The 17,981-nt window shown below is 48.5% G+C and overlaps 1 protein-coding gene across 2 annotated transcripts in view; it reads left to right on the forward strand.

Annotated features, from left to right (window-relative positions):
- Positions 1-17,981, forward strand: part of FRMD4B (FERM domain containing 4B) — a 126,339-nt gene that overhangs the window by 63,133 nt on the left and 45,225 nt on the right. For both annotated transcript variants that reach the window (XM_071439362.1, XM_071439361.1), the window contains exons 2-5: positions 4,253-4,318; positions 4,995-5,089; positions 6,565-6,657; positions 9,801-9,885. In XM_071439362.1, the coding sequence (XP_071295463.1) occupies positions 4,253-4,318; positions 4,995-5,089; positions 6,565-6,657; positions 9,801-9,885 (339 nt within the window). The remainder of the gene's footprint in view (positions 1-4,252; positions 4,319-4,994; positions 5,090-6,564; positions 6,658-9,800; positions 9,886-17,981) is intronic.

Below are 17,981 nucleotides of genomic sequence, written 5' to 3' on the forward strand. Positions count from 1 at the left end.
CCACACATGAATATTCTGAGAATTGTTTGTTTCCCTTCATTATCTGCCTTTTTTTTGCTGAAGATTTGGGTGAATCAGATTCTTGCTGACAGCCTGTAAATTAGGAGAGCTGCAGTATTTTGATGTATTTCTACAGTAGAAAGTGTTTGTCTCCTTTCAGTTGTCTCAGTTTTTGAGATTTTGCTGCTTACTTGTGTACAGAAAATTCCAGTGAATTTGGAATGCTGGATTTTTGTTGTTTCCCAGTCTCTCAGTATGGTTTTGCCAAAAATAGGGCTGTGTAATGTCTCTCTCCTAATTTCCTGTTGGGAATGAGATGAGACAGAGATGCTTCACAAATTTTATGTTGCTACTTCTTTTACTGGATAATAGCTCAAATATTAGCAGGCTTTTAAAAATAACTGCTAAGATGACCAATTTGGGGCCATGTTGCAAAAATTGTTCATTTGTACAGACAATGCCAAATCAATGAGAATAAGCTGAAAACAGATGTGTGTGTGTATAAATATCTCAAGACTGTTCACAGCAGCTCTTGACTGAGGCAGACAGCTGTGCTCATCTCATGCTGGATTGGTCCAACACATAGAAAATCAATTATATTGTTCAGATTAGCAGGGTGTCCTGAATTAAAGATGAAAGAATATGTATTAGTGAGGGCTCCAGGGCTTTGGGTTTTTGAGGAGCCTGGTGCCCTGGGAGTTGGGACACAGCACAAGTCCCTTCCCACAGCCTGAGGAAACAGACCTGCAAGTGGATGTGCTGTGGGGAATAAATCAAATAAGTCCCACCAGTGTCATTGGGGGAGTTAAACAGGAGTCCTTTGCTGCTGTGGCTCCAGGAGCTCAGAGTCTCCAGCTGCCGAGCTGGAGGCGCCTTTTCCTGGCCAAAATCCATGGATGAAAGTGCTGGAAGCCTCTTCATGAAGCTCTCTAGCTTTTCTTCAGGCAAGAGGATGGGCCCAGGTTATTGGTACCTGTGACTGTGCTGGAGCATTGCTGTGCCACAGTCATGTCACACCTGGGGATTGACACTCCAGAGCCTGTGAGGTGAGCCTGCAGCTGCCACAGCTTCCAGAGCTGTTGGTTCTATCTCCTGTACAGAAAGGGTTGTGAAATGTGAGTGCTGCCCTGTAGCTCAGAGCCCTGTGTGCACAGGGAGGCAGCTGGATGTGAGGACAGAGCTGTCTCCTGGAGATGGCCTCTCTGGTGGGTGGCATTCCTGGTGTGGGATGGGCTCGTGCTTCCCTGTGGTCGCCATTTGGAGTGATTTTCTTCTGATTGCAAGGACAGGGTGAGCCAAGTGTTGTGCTCTCTGCCCCATCAGGAATGGGGTGGGGATGCTTGGAGTGAGCTCCTGCACAGCTGCAGGAACCAGGGTGCTGGGGCTGAGGCTTTGGCTGTGCAGGAGGAGAAGGGCTCGGTCCAGGCTTTGTTTGGGGCTTGGAGCCTGCAGATGCAGGGCTGATGGTCACACCAGCAGATCTGTGCTCCTTGAGCAGGCTGTGGTGGCACACAGTGAGTATCCCTGTGTCTCATCCTGCAGGAATGTGGCCCTCAGGTGTTCAGGAATGGGCTGGGGGGGGGGTGCAAGCAGCTCTTCTTGGAGCTACAACCCCAGGCATCTCATGGCTCTGGACATCACCATCCTGTGGCTCTGTGCTTATGTCCCCAAGTGTTCCTGGGGTGACACGAGCCCGTGGCCACAGAGCTCTGGGGGTGCAGGTGGGGGCTGCCAGGTTTGTCACAGCAAAGGCATTTCACAGTGAGTGCTCTGTCACTGGGCACTTCAGCATCCTCTGCAGCTTCTTGACTGAGCTTTCCAGCACTCTGGGAAGTGGATGTGATTTCTGAGGAAAGATTCCTGGTGCCTCAGGTTTTAAATGTTTTCTGTGTGTATATTTGTAAATGAGACTTCTAAACTGTTTCCTTCTGTTGTCTCATCAATAAAATCAGGGATCTTGCCTATCTTCAGGGCTGTTATGTGTTTTATTTACTTTTGAGGTGCTTTGCAGTTACCTTGGATAGCTGAATTGAAGCACAGATGATGCTTGGTATTTATTTTACATTTTAATCCTTCCAGATACTTTTCTTTCTCCTCAGCACGAGGCTTTGTGGATGTGTTTGCTCCAACAGAAACCTTTTTTACTTAACAAGAGATAACTGAGGCAATTAAAACAGTTAGAAGTGATTGATGTGATTTCACTGGGTGAAAACTGAAGCAGCTCACAATTAAATGATGGAAACCCTCATGCTATCTCAGAGCAGCAGATGGGGAATGATTTAAAAACAGTATTGGATCCGACACTTCCCAACAGGGGCAGATTGGTAACAGTGTGTCAGAGCCAGAAATCTGCTGCACCTTGAAGGGTGTGCTGATGAAATGATTAATTGATGGTAATGGGCAACTTAGTTACAAGCCTGCCATGGCAGCCCTTCAGCTCTGGGGAACAAATGGAGCTGGGAGTGGATCACAATGGGTTTAAGGGCTCTGGGTGCTGTGTTTGGGCAGCAGGGCAATCTCAGGGAGCGTGCTGCAAGCTGGAGTTGGGGTGGTGCAGCTCTGCTTCCAGACCCAAGGGATGAATTGCTGGAGGTGGTACCTTGCTGGGAGTGCAGGGCCTGGGGGATGATGCTCTGCAGGGAGCAGCACCAGGGGATGCAGCTGGGAGATCACTGCTGGCTCCGGGGTGGAGCAGCCTTGGGCTCTGAGCTGCTGCTCACCGTGTGGCACTGCTCATCTGGCACCTCTGCACAAACTCGTGTTCATAGCAGTAAGACAGGCAAAGGAAGGTATTTCTGTCCTTCTGTTCCTCTAGACAGTCCTTGTACCGGTGTTGCTGTTTTGGTGGGCAGTGTGATGCTCAGCAGTGCCCAAAGCTGCTGCAGCCCAGTTTTCCAGGACACTTCAGGGAGTTGTGCCTGCAGATGCTCATCTCTGACCTGCCTGCAGAGCTCCTCAGGAGGGCACTCCCTCTCGGCTTCTGGTCCCAATGAGCTCCATGAGTGGGACAATGGAGCTGTGTTGGTGTGGGAGCTGGGGGCACGGGGCTGCCTGGGGACAGAGGCCGCTGTGTCTCGGCAGCCCCGGCTGTGCAAACGGGGGCAGAGCTGCGAGCTCTCTGCGGTTCCACTGTCATCACCCAGAAATTGTTTGGTTTTAAGTCTCTGCAAGCTCGGGTGTGCAGCATGCACAGGGGCAGGAGGTGATGAGAGGGGCTGATGGCACCACAGCTCAGCCCTGTCCTTGTCCCTGTCCCTGTGGAGCCAGAGGGATGTGAAAGGGGAAACCATTGTGTGTTGCTGTTTAATCCCTCTGGGAGCCGCTGTCTAAGCAAACACCCCCGGCCTCTGCTCACAGCTCACAATTTATAGTCAGCTGGAAGCTTGTGCTGTCAGGAAAATGAGTTGCTTTGAGGCTGGGAGAACAAATATGAAAGCCAGGTTTCCTTCACCAGCTCTCACCCGGAGAGTGTTGCAAAGCTGGTCCTCACTGGAGGTGCTGAAAGGCCCAGAATTAGAACAGATATTAAATAATGTAAAAGCTTTCATTGAAATGTATTAGATTTCAAAGGGCAGATACTAAAAGGGCATAATGGGCAGCTATTTCTGAATTGCTCGCCTGCTAAGGAGAGGAAGAGAGACTTAGTTTGCAGGAGACAAATGTGACATGAAAGAGGTGGCTCAGATACAGCATCAGAGGTTGCAAAGCTCATCCCATTCTTTGTGATGCAGTTCAGGCACCTTCGTGATGTATGTAGCTCCTATGTAAGAATCCCATGGAGATGATGACTTTCAATAGCTGCTCAAGTGAAAATGTTACTCCATGTGTTCTAGAGACAGGTCAATGGGCCAGATCTGGGCTGACCCATCTGCAGGGAGGGTTGGATGGATCTCTGTTTCCTGGGTCCCTGTCATTTCTTCCTCACTGGAGCAAAAGCCCAAGGCTCTGGCACTGGCCAGGCTTGTTCATCCTCACATTTAATTCTCACAGCATTTATGGGTTTTTTAATCTGATCCTGAGTGCTGCTAAGCACCCTTAATTCCAGCATGAAGTTGACAGGAACTGCGAGTGCTGATGCAGCTCCCAGATGGAGTCCTTGGAGAAGGACTCTCAGCTTGGGTATGGAGTCAATTCCCTTATCCATCAAAATCAGACACTTGCTTCACCCTGCCCTTGTCCCCAAGCCTCACATGCTCTGGTGCAAGCCAGGAATGCTGCCCTTGCTGACAGGGCTGTGCTGCTGTCTTTGCAGATGACCGAGGGCCGGCACTGCCAGGTGCATCTCCTCGATGACAGGAACTTGGAGCTGCTGGTTCAGGTACTGACCTCGCTCTCTGGGCACTGGCAGCCAGGGCCAGGTTTCTCTGCTTGTTTTCTTTTGGGGGCTGAAGTGAGGGTTGAAGACAGGTTGTACTAGAAAAACTCAGAGAGTGGAATAGGTTTGCTGAGGCAATGTGCTTCTCCTGACACCTGGATTAGCTGAAGGATTTCCCTGCCATCAGTTCTGCATTCACTTTTTGCTTTCACCAAAATCCATACGGGATATTAAACACACCCCTTGTGGTGGTGCTTTTTGCCATTTAGATGGCAAGAAAACTCTGTGGTTTTGAGGACGTTTTTTGTCCCATAACAGAACTCAAAGCATGAGATCCTCCACTACACGAGGTTTTCTTAATTGAAAAATCCTTCCTGCCATAAGTGCCGGAAAGCCTGGATGCTGCCTTCTCCCCCAGAAAGAGGAAAGCAGCACTCAGTCTGTGCCCTTCAGCTTAATGTCATGGATTAAGCACAGAATTGCCTCTCCATGCTCCACACATCCCACACAGCTCCACTGAGACACCCTGAGTCTGATACATCACTTCTCTATTCACTTGCACAACAGGGTTTTAGCATGGCCATGTGCACTCAAATGTCAGTATTTGTACAGGAAAAATTTTATTTTTTATTAAAAGCCTGGACTGAAAGGAATAAAATAATTTTTATTTTTTCAACAGCCCAAACTTTTGTCTCGGGAGTTGCTGGATCTGGTGGCCTCACACTTCAACCTGAAAGAAAAGGAATATTTTGGGATAACATTTATCGATGACACGTGAGTGTGTTTATTTATTTAAGCAGCTGTGTCATTATTGCTATGTAAAACCTTACCTCTGATACTGTGGCAGCTTGGCATGATGGAAAAATTACTTTTTCTTTCAAAGAAGAAAGAATTTCCTACCTTGTGCTTGTGCTGCTTGGCTGGGGAGAAAGGAAGGCACAAAATAGAAAATATTTGGAAAATATCTTCTGGGCCCAAACCAGACAATCCTTGTAAAATATTTTCCTGATGATTTCACATTTCATATTTGTCTCACACAGTGAACAAACTGATTCAGTGATAATTTCCCATGTGAACACCCTCAGCTTTCCTCCTCTGCACTTTTAGTAACAACAAAAAGGTTTTGCGTTTATTTCCAAAATGAATTGCTTTGCACCTGAATCTCAAATATATTTTTGAGCCTTTTAACCCCGGATTTCCCGAGCAGAGTGAGCTGTGAGGTCAGTCCTGCCCAGGAACCACTCTTCTCTCTCTGAGCCTGGCTGTGGTGCTGTGGGAGATGTTCCATGGCATTAACCCAGAGTCAGTTGGGTTCATGAGCTGCAGTCTCACCTGGTGCTCAGGCTCATCTCTCAGCAGGGCACTGAAATGCTTCCCCACACCTGCTGCCTGCAGAGCCAGCCTCTCCAGAGGAGTTTCCTTCAGCTCCCCCGAAAAGCTGGAGCAGAGGTGCTCAGGGCAGTGGGGACGTGGAGCTGTGCACTGAAACAGCCCCTAAATAACCCTCTTGTCTAATGGGAATAACATTGCTTCCTGCTGCTCTCCATTGCCACTTTTTATGCAGCCCTGGATGGAAGCCTCCACCTACAGATCCCATCAGAGCCGTGTTTGGGGCCACCCTCTGAGGCAACATCCCACTTGCAGGAGCAGGAGTGGCCCTGGGGACACCCTGGAGCCCGTGGAGCTGCTCCCTCTGGGGCCCTGACCCCAGCACTCTGTTATTTTTACCAGCCTCTCACATCTTGGGCTATCCCTGGAATGTTTTTGCCACATCTTTGTCCTTTCACTTGTTGGAAAATACTTCCCCCAGCTCTTCCCTAAATCCCTTGAGGATACTGTTTGTACTTGGCTTGGTTTTTTTCCCCCAGAAGAGCTGCCATGAAATTCTTCTGGATGGTTTTGGTTGCTGGCACCGAGTCGCGGTGAGGTTTAAAGGGCTGCCAGGGGATTATCTGAAAGCTCTTGGCTTCCCCAGAAACTCCAGTGGGATTCCAGGGCCTGCCTTGGTGTATGCACAGGGCTGGGTGCTTGGAGGGAGTGTTGGCCTCTGGAGGGCACCCATGGCTCAGCCTTGCAGGGTTAAGGGTTAGGTAAAAAAAAGGAAATAATTCGATGAGATGTTTGCTTGCCTTGGAGCTGAGGCTTGACCTTTTTAAAGTAACACTTGGAGTAGCTGGGGGCACCGAAAAGAACCAATTTCTGTGTTTTCCATCCCAGTTTTTAACCTTCTCCCCAACCTGTTTCCATAGAGGGCAGAGTGTCTGGCTGCAGCTGGATCACCGTGTCCTGGACCATGACTTGCCCAAGAAACCAGGGCCAGCAACTTTGTACTTTGCCGTTAGGTGAGTAATTGTTTCCACCAAGCAAACATTACCACTTGGGTTTATTTGTCACCAAGGGGTTTTGTTTAAAGGAGCTGATTACAGATTTGATAAAGGAAATAAATGTCAAAGCAATGTGTTATTTTTAGAAGGAGATTAGGCCCTGGCTAAGTGCTGCTTTCTTTTGTATGTAACTATGATATAAAGTAGGTTGGAACCTGCTACTTTTTAAACTCTTATTAGGACATGATTCCTATGGTGGATCTGGGTTTTGTTTTTTGTTTAAAACCTCATATTTTAATTATCTTCTTTGCCTGACTTTTCTTTGAGTGTGCTAAATTTCAATACACTTTATTCAAACAATTTTACTTACTTTTTTTTTTCTGTTTACCTAAGAGCTGTCTGTACTTTAAAGGGATTGCTGATGGCTGTTTTGCTCATGGCTTAACCAGTCCCCAGGAAAGAATAAAACCCCTGGCAAAATGATGATTTTGGCCAATGTAATTGCATTACTTTAGGGCTGTTGCTGGCAAAGCTCTGCTGGTTAAGGGCCTGAAAAAACCCCACATCCTACGAAACAGAGCTGTGCTGGCAGAAGAGATCAAGCATCATATTCTTAATATTGTTGGAGTCTTTGTTTTCCTTGCAGTCTGTGAGGGAACGTGAGAGCAGACTGACCTCATTTGCTTTTCAGATCTGGGTAAATTTATGCCTGGTGTGCTCAATTATTTGAAGCACTTCCAAAGCAGAGCCTCTTGTGTAGCTGGGTCAGTTGGCATTGGTGCCTCCCCATGTCCCCCACTGGTCACCAGAGGAATGGGACAAACAAGTGGCACTTTGTTCTGCCTCAATACGTGCTGGGGTGTGATGGTGTCCAGAGCTCCTCTTCCACACTTAGCAGAAAGAAAAAGCTCCATTTATGAAGGGGTGATGGGCTCTTCACTGTGTTTACAATGATCAGGATCTGGGAGGCCAAAACCTGTGGCTGCCCAAGAAAGCTGTGAAGGCAATCCTATAACTTGAGCATTCTTTGGGTTGGAATTTATGCTCTTTGCTCATTTTGGCCCTCTCTGTTGCAAGGTGGTTCTCAACAGGACAGGGTGTGCAGAGACTTGGGCAGGAGTTAATCTGTGAGGAGTGGGCTTGGAAAGATCAACTTTGGGAAGGGAATTTTAAGCTTGACCACTCTGTGGTCATGAGATCCAAAACAGGTAACCAAGGAGGTGGGCAGTGAGATGCAGAGCAGGAGGAGGAAGATACAGAAATAATTAGCACTACAGAAACAGCCTGATCCATAGAAAATAGATACTCCAGCAGAAAAGCCACTTCAAAACCTGCAGTTTCCAGTTGCATTACTGGAAATGGAGCAATCTCCAGATTGCAGGTTTTTCTTCATCTCTTCTCATCCCTGAACTTTTGCTGTTCAATAAGGAAACGTGTGATAATCCTTTGAGATTTCAATTACTGCCAGCTGGCATAAACTCAATCCAGTCACAGAGGTTTTTGGATGGCACACTCAGCTGAAGGGCTCTGTGATGCAGATTGAGGACTTTGAGCACTGGAAGTAGAAGCAGAATGTGCACTTCATGGTGCTCCCAAATGTGCCTGCCATGCCCTGAACATCCTTATCTCTGTGGTCCAGTGTTCCCCACCTGTACTGGGGGTGTGAGAAGGTAAAGCTTGTACCATGGAGGAAATGGAGCTGGGATTGGGGCAGTGCCCCCTGTGCTCTCACCCTAAACCCATAGATCCCACAGCTTCCTGCTTGCTACAGGAGTGACTGGGAGCTGACTCTCTTCAGAACCAGAGCTGTCCTGCTTCTGAGGGTAATTCAGCCACACCTGGCCCTGGCTGAAAGAAACTGGAAGTGCAAATGAGGTCATTAGCTGAGGAAAATCACTTCAGGGTGCAGGGAAGGCTTCAGCAGGCTGAGGAAGGTCCACTCTGGGAAGGGCTGGTCTGGCAGGAGGGATGGGAAAGGAGGAAGAGTGTGGGTCCTGCCCTCTGCTCTGCATTTCTGAAGAGGAACACTCAAGGGTATTTAAAGTAAAATTTAGCAAAGCTATGGGGGAAAAAAAATACATCAGGTGAGATCAAGAGAAGGTGGAAATACCTGTGGCTCATAGAGTTCATGGGGAAAGGTGAGTCATGGAAATGTAGAACAGCTTTTCAGATGTGTGGGGCAGGCTGCTGAGCTGCCCCTTGGCCAGGCTGCATGCCTGTGAAATGGGTAAATCATCTGCAGAGGCCTTCTGGAGAGTGCTTTAAAATTAATTCAATGGGACACGCTGCAGGAATGTGAAATATTAAAGCAATTACTATTTAATGTCTCACTTTTCTGAAGTCACAGCATAAACACTGCAAGCATTCCTGACACCTGTGGCAGGTCCCAGCTTCTCTGCTCCCTAGCACGTGCTCTGTGCTGCTGCTGGGGGCTTGTTCAAAGGTCCTACAGATCACCCATGCCATGATCATCAGTCAAAAGTCAGGGGATGGAGCCTGAGGAGTTTGTCAGGAGCCTCGAGAGCAGCCTGGGGCTGTGGGAGAGATTGCTCTGGCTCTGATTGCCCTGTGTGGGTCATCCAGCCCCCCTGCCCTCCAGGACAGGACACTGGGCAGATCTGCATTGCTGAGGCACTGGGGGCCCAGGTCTGTGCTTGGCTGGGAGGAAGTTGTGTCTCCTGCCTAGCATTTAGTGGGAGCATCTGGAGCTGGAGTGAAGGGAAGGGTTCTTACTGACATCTCTGCTCTCCTGGAGGCAAGGTGGTCCTGCAGGGCTGCCAGACACCCCTGTCTTCCAGCAGAGTGCTGGACTGATTTCCCCACCATGTTTGGAGTGGCTTTTTCCACTGCTGTGACTTTACCTGCAGGGGAGAGAGATGGGCTTTGCTCCTGTAGCATTCAGGGTTTTCATCTAATTTGAAAAGTCATCAGATACCCAGGATCTATTGAACCAGGAGTCCCTGTCCCCTGTGTGCTGTCAGGCTGTGATTTCTGCTTGTTCCCTCCTAAAAGGCAGGAAATTAAGTGCAGTAGCTCATAGTTCCTCTGTGCTATTTTATTGCTGGAGAACAAAACACTGAGGAAATAAAATGACTTGGGAGGAAGATGAAACCTATTCAAGAGAGTCACTCATGGCTTTTGGTTCTTTTTTTAATTTTCAGGTTCTACATTGAAAGCATTTCCTTTCTCAAGGACAAAACTACAGTGGAACTGTTTTTTCTGAATGCTAAGTCCTGTGTACACCAGGTAAGACTTGGAGCCTCTTCTGCATCTTTCTTCTGTTGCTCTTTTGCCACACGCTCAGTCCTGAGAACTTGGTAGGAGCTGTGTCTGATTTCTAGAACTAATTGAAGTATTAAGATCTCAGCATGCTGGCTCTCTCCTTGCCTTGAAAGCTGATGCTTCGTGCACATGAATGGGGCTGATGATGCTTTCCCAGCCCTGCTGTGTGCTCAGTGCTCTGCAATGAGTCTGAAATACTCAAAAGCTTTTAAGTTACTTGAAATCTGGGTTGTAACTTCCCAGGTAGGCTCTGCTCAGTGGCACATTCTCCTACAGTCTGCGTAGCAAACACTCAGTGCAAGTGTCTCTTTACTGACCTTTAATCAAACCTGTCCTAGGAAGAAAAGGCCTGTGAGGAAGGTCCTGTGTTGTGGATTTTGTCCCTAATTCCTTTACTTCCCGCCTTAATTCAGTGAGATAGTAAAGTAACAGTAGATAGTAATAGCAAATCCTGTAAAGCAGCAATCACAACCAGTTGTTGGAATATTTTCTTTGTGGTGTAAAAGCTTCCATTGTTTTCTTAAAATATTCAGATTGGTAAAATACATGTTTTTAAAAGGCACATGAGGATGTGGTAATGAAAATCTTAAAGATTAAGGTTGATTTTCTGCAGGCACATCTTGCTCTGGAATAAGAGTGGTGTGGCAGCCAATTTTGCCATGTCCCTACATGCAGCTGCAGTTCAGTGAACTTTACTCTGATGCTTCTGGGATTTTCCAGTTAATGTCAAACTCTGGTGCCTTTTTGTTTTCACTCATGGTTCAGTCAGTCTGAGAGGGTCACTTGGTTCTTACAACCTTTCCTTGGGAAGCAGTCCTTGGTGGTGGAGCTCAGTGTAGCCAGCCAGAGCTTTCACCTTTAACATGCTTCAGATTCTGGAGGATTCTTATTCAGGATCCAGTGTTCATTGTTTTATGAAAGCCTATAGAAACCTCAGAGGGGTTGATGGCAGAGCTGTGACTGTGCTTTATAGGAATTGCTTTCTGGAAGAGTGAAGGAAATTGGTGCATTTTTACAACATGCTGAAGTTTGAAAGATGCTCAAAGAACTTGGGGCCTCACTGGTTATGGTTATTAAAAAGCAAGTCTTCATTTGACATATCTGCCACTTAAAATGAAGGGTCTTGGCAGCTTGTAGCCATCCTTAAATTGCTCCTTAACTGAAGCAGTTTAACAAGACAGCACAAATAATTTTGGGATTGGAAAATGGGTCTGGTTTTGGGATGGAATGTGGAAAATGCCACTGCTGTTGAAACAAACCCTACCCAATATTAACACATTTGGGTGCCAGTATATGTGTTTATATGCATGTATAAAGCATATCAGAAAGCAAAGGAGAAGAGAAGCATAAAAAAAGAAGTTTGAAGGCAGGCTGGCTCTTTTATTTTCCCCTGTGGTTTGCAAGGTGCATGCTCCTTGTAGCAACCCAAAGTGTGCCATCCCTGTTCCTTCAAGCAAAACTGCCAGGAGCAGGGGGTGTCTGCTGTGGCCAGTTTCTGTGGGCAGCAGAGGGATGAGGATGAGGAGCATCACTTCCTCCTGAGAGGAGGATCTCTGGGCAGCTCCAGGTGATTCAGCACACAGGGAAAGCTGGGGGGGCCTGGCTCTGCCTGCAGCCCTCTCTGTGCTGGCAGTTTCACAGCCCAGCTCAAGCCTGTGGCTCCTTCAGCAGGAGCCAGTTCCTCTACTCTAAAGCAGCTTTTAACTTTCCAATTAACCCTTGTAAAAATGCTCTGTTCTACGTGACAGACTTGGGGTCAGTCTCCAGGTTTCAGGTAATCATGAAGGGCATGTGGGGCCAGCCCTCATCCTGAGCCCCTGGGATGGGGACAGGAGGATGCACAAGGGCCCCTCAGATGTGCCTGTCCTCTCCCCTGGTGCTGCTGGCTCCTTTGTGGGGCAGGGAAGGAGCCAGGGGATGTCTGAATAGGAGCATCCCCAGCTGCATGAGGGGTGCAGCTGATGCTCACTGATGAGAGCCAGGAATGCTCCCTGGCATTTCTCAGTCCTTAATCCAGCTCCAGGAGGTTAGACCTGCCTCAGCTTGGCTTTTTGTTTTTGCCTTTTTGTCCCTTTCCTTTCCTTGTTGTGTTCTTGGAGTGAGGACACCCCAGTGTGTACAAAGCAGGAGCCCCCACCCAGCCCATGTGCCAGGAGAGCTCCCAGTGCATGGGCAGTGCCAGAGGATGCCCTGCCTGGGTCTCTGCATGGAGCCTGTGCTCTCTGTGGGCCAGGAATGTGGTTTGGGATAGATGCAGCAATACCTGGGCTGTGCTAAGCCCTGTGTGGATAAGATTGCTTCAAAGTCAGTTGTGTTTCTTTGCTTTCACAAAGGTGTTTCCAAAGTTTTCGCTGTAGCTTTTCCCCACAGGGAAAACCCAAATCCAGGGTGGTGCAAATGCCTGATGCTTGAGTGCTCTTGTGACATTCCTGAGCACTGGCATGTGTTGACAGCACAGCAGAGTGTGGGTACCTGTACTCCCTTGGCTTCTGTCTTTGGAGGCCAGGGATGTTCCTGTGAGCAGGGAGGGGGTGATGCTGCCCTGCATGTGCCATGGGCATGCGGTGCTCCTGCTGGCACGTGGGACACACCAGGAGAGCCAGGCAAAGGCTTGGGCAGGCACAGCCAGCACAATGGCAAAGCTCTGTGCCAGCCCTTCCTGTGCAGGGGATCTGTCCTTGGCTTACAAGGTGCAGAGGCTGCAGCAGAAATGTATTTACAGTGTTCTTTGAGATGTCTGTGTGTGAAATACTGTAAGGGGCTGTTTCTAATCAAAGAGAATGGAATCTCCCTAAGGAAGTCCAGCACCTCTGGGGTCAGGCTGGAGCTGCTGGGCAGTGTGTGCTGGCTGTCTTGTACCAGCTGAATGAAAATTTAGCATGTTATATTCTTAGTTACATAATATATTACAAAATATGATCATGAGTAATAAATAATGAAATCAAAACCTGCATGACAGCTCTGAAAAGGGTGAAGGCTTGCTTGGTGTTTTGCAGTGCACAGCCATGATTCTCTTCCTCACCTTTCAACCCCACATTCCTTCTTGTAAGTCTCTGCTCCTTTCTGCAAATCAGGTACTGCTTCACCCTGCCAGGACTTGGAGGAATCTGGGCCTTGTGCATTTTGCAATCTCTGTAGACATTTTGGCAAGGAAGGGACAAGATAGACAATAAAATCTCAGCTGCCAAAAATGTATTTCTTTCTACTCCCCACCCACTCCCCCACCTCTGTGCTCCTCTGTACAGTCAAAGCTGCTTTGTGCCTCTGGGCCCTTTGCTGGCACGTGCCCGGTTCGTGCATCCTCTGTGACCTGTGCTGCTCTCTGTGCAGTCTCCTCTGCCTGTGAGCAGCTGGGGAGCTTGGGGGGAGACCCCTTTGCCTGCAGCACAAGAGGGCTGAGAGCTCATTTTTACTTTTGTGAAGCCCCCTTAGCATGTGAACAGAACACAACATGTGCAGTTGCACTTGGTGCCCCCTCACTGCACAGACCTTGGCATCCAGCTGAGACAGCAAATGCTGCCAGAGCTCTCACCCTGCCCCTGCCCATTTCCCCCTGCTCTGGTGCTGCAGTCCCCAGGCCCTCTCAGTGCTGTGTGGTCCCAGCAGCTGGCTGGCTCCTGCTCTGCAGCATCCATGCTCTTGGAGCTTGGAGAAGTCACAGCCATTGCCAGGAACAGCTTGGACCACCGAGCAGGAGGTGGGAGCTGGTGATAATTATATATCCAGGTCTGTGGAAGTGCTTTCCAGTGACTTGGTTAAAAACTCGTTTATCCACATGTATTTTGGGAGAATGCAAAGGCTGGAGCTGCTTTGTGTACATCTGGGCTCTTGTTTCTTACGTGCCTCTCTTTTCCAAGGCTTTGAGTTTCACTGCCTGAGAACCTTCAGTGGTGACAACTTCAGTTTAAAAGCCTTCTCACCCACCATTGACTTCAAGAAGCTGGGTTAAGATTTATAGCTGTCTGAAACCTGCTGTACAGCTGGAATTTAGGAGAGGGGCAGCCTGGTGCAGTGGGTACCTGAAATGGCTGTGTTTGCACAGGGAGCTCTGTAAAGTGTTCAGTGTGTTATTGCACAGCCCATGACCATAGCTGGGATGCTTGCAGGGAGGTGGGTCAGAACTGGTCACACACAAGCTGATGATAAATTTGGAAAGATAAATTAATCTTTTCTTCTTTTGAAACAGCCAAGTTTGGAAAAATAACACCCTACTTGGCCAGCAAAGCACTGTCAAGTTTATTATGCATTAGGGCCAACCTCCATATAGCTCTGCAGTTGTATGGTTGAGTCCTTGCCAGGCCTTAAAATATGTTCTGTAAACTAAGATCTTGGTCAAGTTGGCTGTGTTCCCCATTTCCTCTGTATCTCTGGGTGTTGGGGGGTTTATTTAAATTCCCATTTGTTTCAAGGACTTGTAAGAATTGCTTTAAAAAAGGAAAAAAAAAAAGGGAAAAGTTAAAGGAAATGTAAGTTTTCAGAGGAGTCTGTGATAGCTCCATGAACAGCAATGCTTGTGAGCACTTGGCAGCCTGGAGACCAGTGCTGACCAAGAAGAGCTGTTGAAACAGACCCCTGGTGTGAGCATAAAGTCTGGCTGGTTCCCAGCTCCTGGGGAGCAGAGTGGTCATATATCAGAGAGCTCTCGAAAGTTTTATAATGGATATTTCCTAATTCTCCCCCACCTCCAGGGAGAGGGGAACGATCCCATGTAGCCTTGTAACACAGTGTAGTCTGATCCTAGCCAAGGCTATTAAACACCCTCTGTCCCTTGCCTGAGTTGGATGTTTTGCTCCCAAAGACAGCACATGTGAAGCCCAGGTTGAGGTTCAGCAGGAGCAGTTTTGCTCCTCCAGGGCTGTTCTCTCCTGTGGATTCTGCCATGGCCCAGCCTTCATGTCAGCAGATGAGGAGAATGGAGCCTGTGAATAGAATGTGGCAGGACCCTGCTCTGGTGTAGTTTGGCAGATCTCCATGGGCCCCCCACTCTGTACCCCCAGAGACCTCACCTGGGGCTGTGCTGGTGGCTTTGGGGAGGGGGCTTGGCCGTGGTGTGGGGACAGTCCAGGGGCTCCTGAGAGTGCTGGGGTTGATCCAAGTCCTGCTGTAAAGGGTGCCCCAGGGACCTGTGAGGCTCCTGGGGAGGTGCAGGTTGTGTCCCAGCTGGGCTGGCCCATTGAATATGAAAATTCAGTTGATTTGCAGCCAGAGTTCTGTTCCTCATGTCTCTGGATGTAGTCACCTCCTCCTGGGACCAACAACTGGGTTAATTGCCATGAAGAGTCCTGCAGCTTTGATGTCCTGGCCACAGAGCAAAGATGCTGTGACAGCTCAGCCAGTTCTGTTGTTGTGTGTGTTGATATCTCACTGTGATGGTGGGGTAGGAAAGCAAAAGGCTGTGATTATATGTTAAGGCTAATGACACTTGCTATGTGCCCTGGTTTGCAAACCAGGGAAGTCCTCATGCCTTTCCCCATTCTCTGCTTTTACTCTTGCATTAATGAGAAGAAAGCAGCAGTAAATGTGTTCCTGTTGCACTGGGCAGGTGAGTCCTGGAGTAGCTGCTCCTGTCCCTGGAGTTTCATCTGAGTGTTGGCTGAGGCACAAAAAGCAGAGGGAAATGGATGAGAGTGGCTGGCAGAGACAGCAAAATAAAGGGTGTAACAGGGAAACCTGAACCTGTCCCTTACCACTAACAGCTTTTATTTTTGAGCTGGGTTGGCCTCAGCCCCTGAGGTGGGAAGCAGCAGGGCTGGCCAGGGAGGAGCTGCATCAGCCTCTGCACATGCACTGAGCTGTGTTTGGTCTCAGCCTGTGCTCCCTTGTGCTTGGTGTGAAGGGCTGTGGGGTTCCATGCATCATGAAACAGAAGCCATCGTGGACCATCTCAATGCTGTGAAGTAGCTGTGAGGCTTTCTGAGCCACCCAGGCTGCAGGGCCCCGTGGGGGAAATGCAGCACAAGTGGAAATCTGGGGTGTTCCTCCGAGGAAGGTCAGGAGGAGCAGACTGCCATTTGCTCCTCTAGCAGCTCGTATTCTGCTGCTTTTGTGCTTTGCTTTACCTCCCTGAGGTGCTGGAGGCAGACACCTGCTTTGCTGTGCTTTTTCCCAGCTCAGTTTCTGTCCTTGGGAGCTGAGTCCCGGTTCAGGTGCTCAGCAAATCCTAGAGCAGCTGATGCAGGAGGGAGTGGGATGGTGCCCCCGTGTACTGCAGGGCAGTGAGAACAGCAGGTGACAGCACCAGGGCTCAGATGTAGGTGTGCATGCTGGTAATTGGGACAGGCACTTGAAAGCTGGAGTTGTCCATGTGCTGCCAGTGTTTGTGCAGTAATTAATTCCCCAGCACAGCCACCCCGGCGGGGCGAGTGACAGGATCTGCCTGACCCAGTTCCTCCTGCACAGCCTGTGTGGTGGAACAGGTTGTGGCCAACACCCACTGCCCTCCCCAGCCTGGCAAAAAAAAGCCTTAAACACTGAAAAGCTGCTCAGCTTTCTGCTCTGCTGGGTGGTGCCAGCCCATCTCTCTGGCTGCCAGGACACGGAGCAGGGATCCTGCATCCCTGGTGGGAATCACCTCCGTGCTGGGTAAGGGCACGGGGTGCTGCCACTGCTTTGTTCACTTGTGCTGGGTCCACACCCAGCTAATTGCCTGCCTCGGTTTGGGTCCTTTCTTTCCCTCTGACTAATTGCACCCTTCTTTCAGCTTTTTTTAAAGCACCTTTCGGTAATCACTGGTAATTATATTCAGTCTTGTGGCTGTCTCCAGGCTATTCAATCATGGTGTGTGCATTTTTGGGGGTGTCTTTGGCTTACACAGATTTTTAAGGAATTAGTTTGAGGGAACAAGCATGTTGGTATCTCAGATCTGCAGGTGAAATGATTTTGTTGTCAGCCTTTAACCTCTGGAGGTCACATGTGGTTTTAACAAACCATGTCCATTTCCACTTCTTGCTCTAAAGAGTTAAACATGACAGTTCCTGTGTGTGCTTATTTTTTTAAATCTGCTTTAATCTGAGTTTACAGCCTAAAGATTTGCTTAACACAGTTAATGCTCATCTGACTATCATCACTCTTGATCTGAGTTTTCATCAGGATTTCAGACTTGTATCTCTATGGCAGTAAATTCTAGTGTTGTTGCTGTGTCTAATGAGGGTTCACTGCTCTATTCATGACCAAGCTTGTGATTTTTATCACATTCTAAGTCCATGTCTGTGTAGCAAGAGCTCCTATCTGAACTGGGGGCTGAATTCTGCCCATGGGCACTGAAGGTTGAGTTGTTCTTAACCAGATGCTGAGATAGTGACCTACTCCTGCTCTACAGTAATTGCCAACCAGTTTGGACACCTGCTGCAGCCTTTTATTACTCTGATGTTTATCAGGATGACAAAAGCCACCACCTGAATCCACTGGACCAAGTTCAGTGTTTAGATAAGCCAGTGGTCTCCTGGCTGAATCTGTCTCACTGGTTAAAATGATCAGCCCCTGTGCTAACTCTAATTGAAAAATATCAGTTTCATCCCCTCCCTGGAGCTGCAGTCACCAGTCTGTTTAAACTCATTTACATCTCAGATGTAGGAGAGTCAGATTCCATTATCTGAATGACATACATCTACTTAACCTTGTGCTGCTGACCTTGTTCCCACTCGGATAAATTTAGGAAAACCTTCCACCTTCATCTTCAACATGTGTCTGTGGGAGCACTGCTGCCCTGGCTCTCAGGGCCCCCCACTTGCTCACTGAAGCCTCTGCTGGAATTACCCTGCCAATGGCAGGCAGTGCAAATTAATCTTCTTACAGTCATTCTCCTCATCTATTTTTGAAATCTGACCTTGCTGATAAAGCAATACTAAGACAGAAACCCCCATCTGCCAACCCCCAGGCTGAAGGATGATTATAAAATCAAAATATTGCCTGAGTGAGTGAGAAGAGTCATGGTCCTGCACTTCAGAGCAGCACATGTCACTGTCTGGATTTGTGTCAAGCCAAGGGCTGTCTAAACTCCATGACAGCCCAGGGCAGAGCTGGATTACATTACAGCAATGGCCAATTGGTGAGCCAGATGG

This window comes from Agelaius tricolor, unplaced genomic scaffold, assembly GCF_023055355.1.
Source record: "Agelaius tricolor isolate 1412-34295 unplaced genomic scaffold, bAgeTri1.0.p SCAF_14, whole genome shotgun sequence".
Lineage (NCBI taxonomy): Eukaryota > Metazoa > Chordata > Aves > Passeriformes > Icteridae > Agelaius > Agelaius tricolor.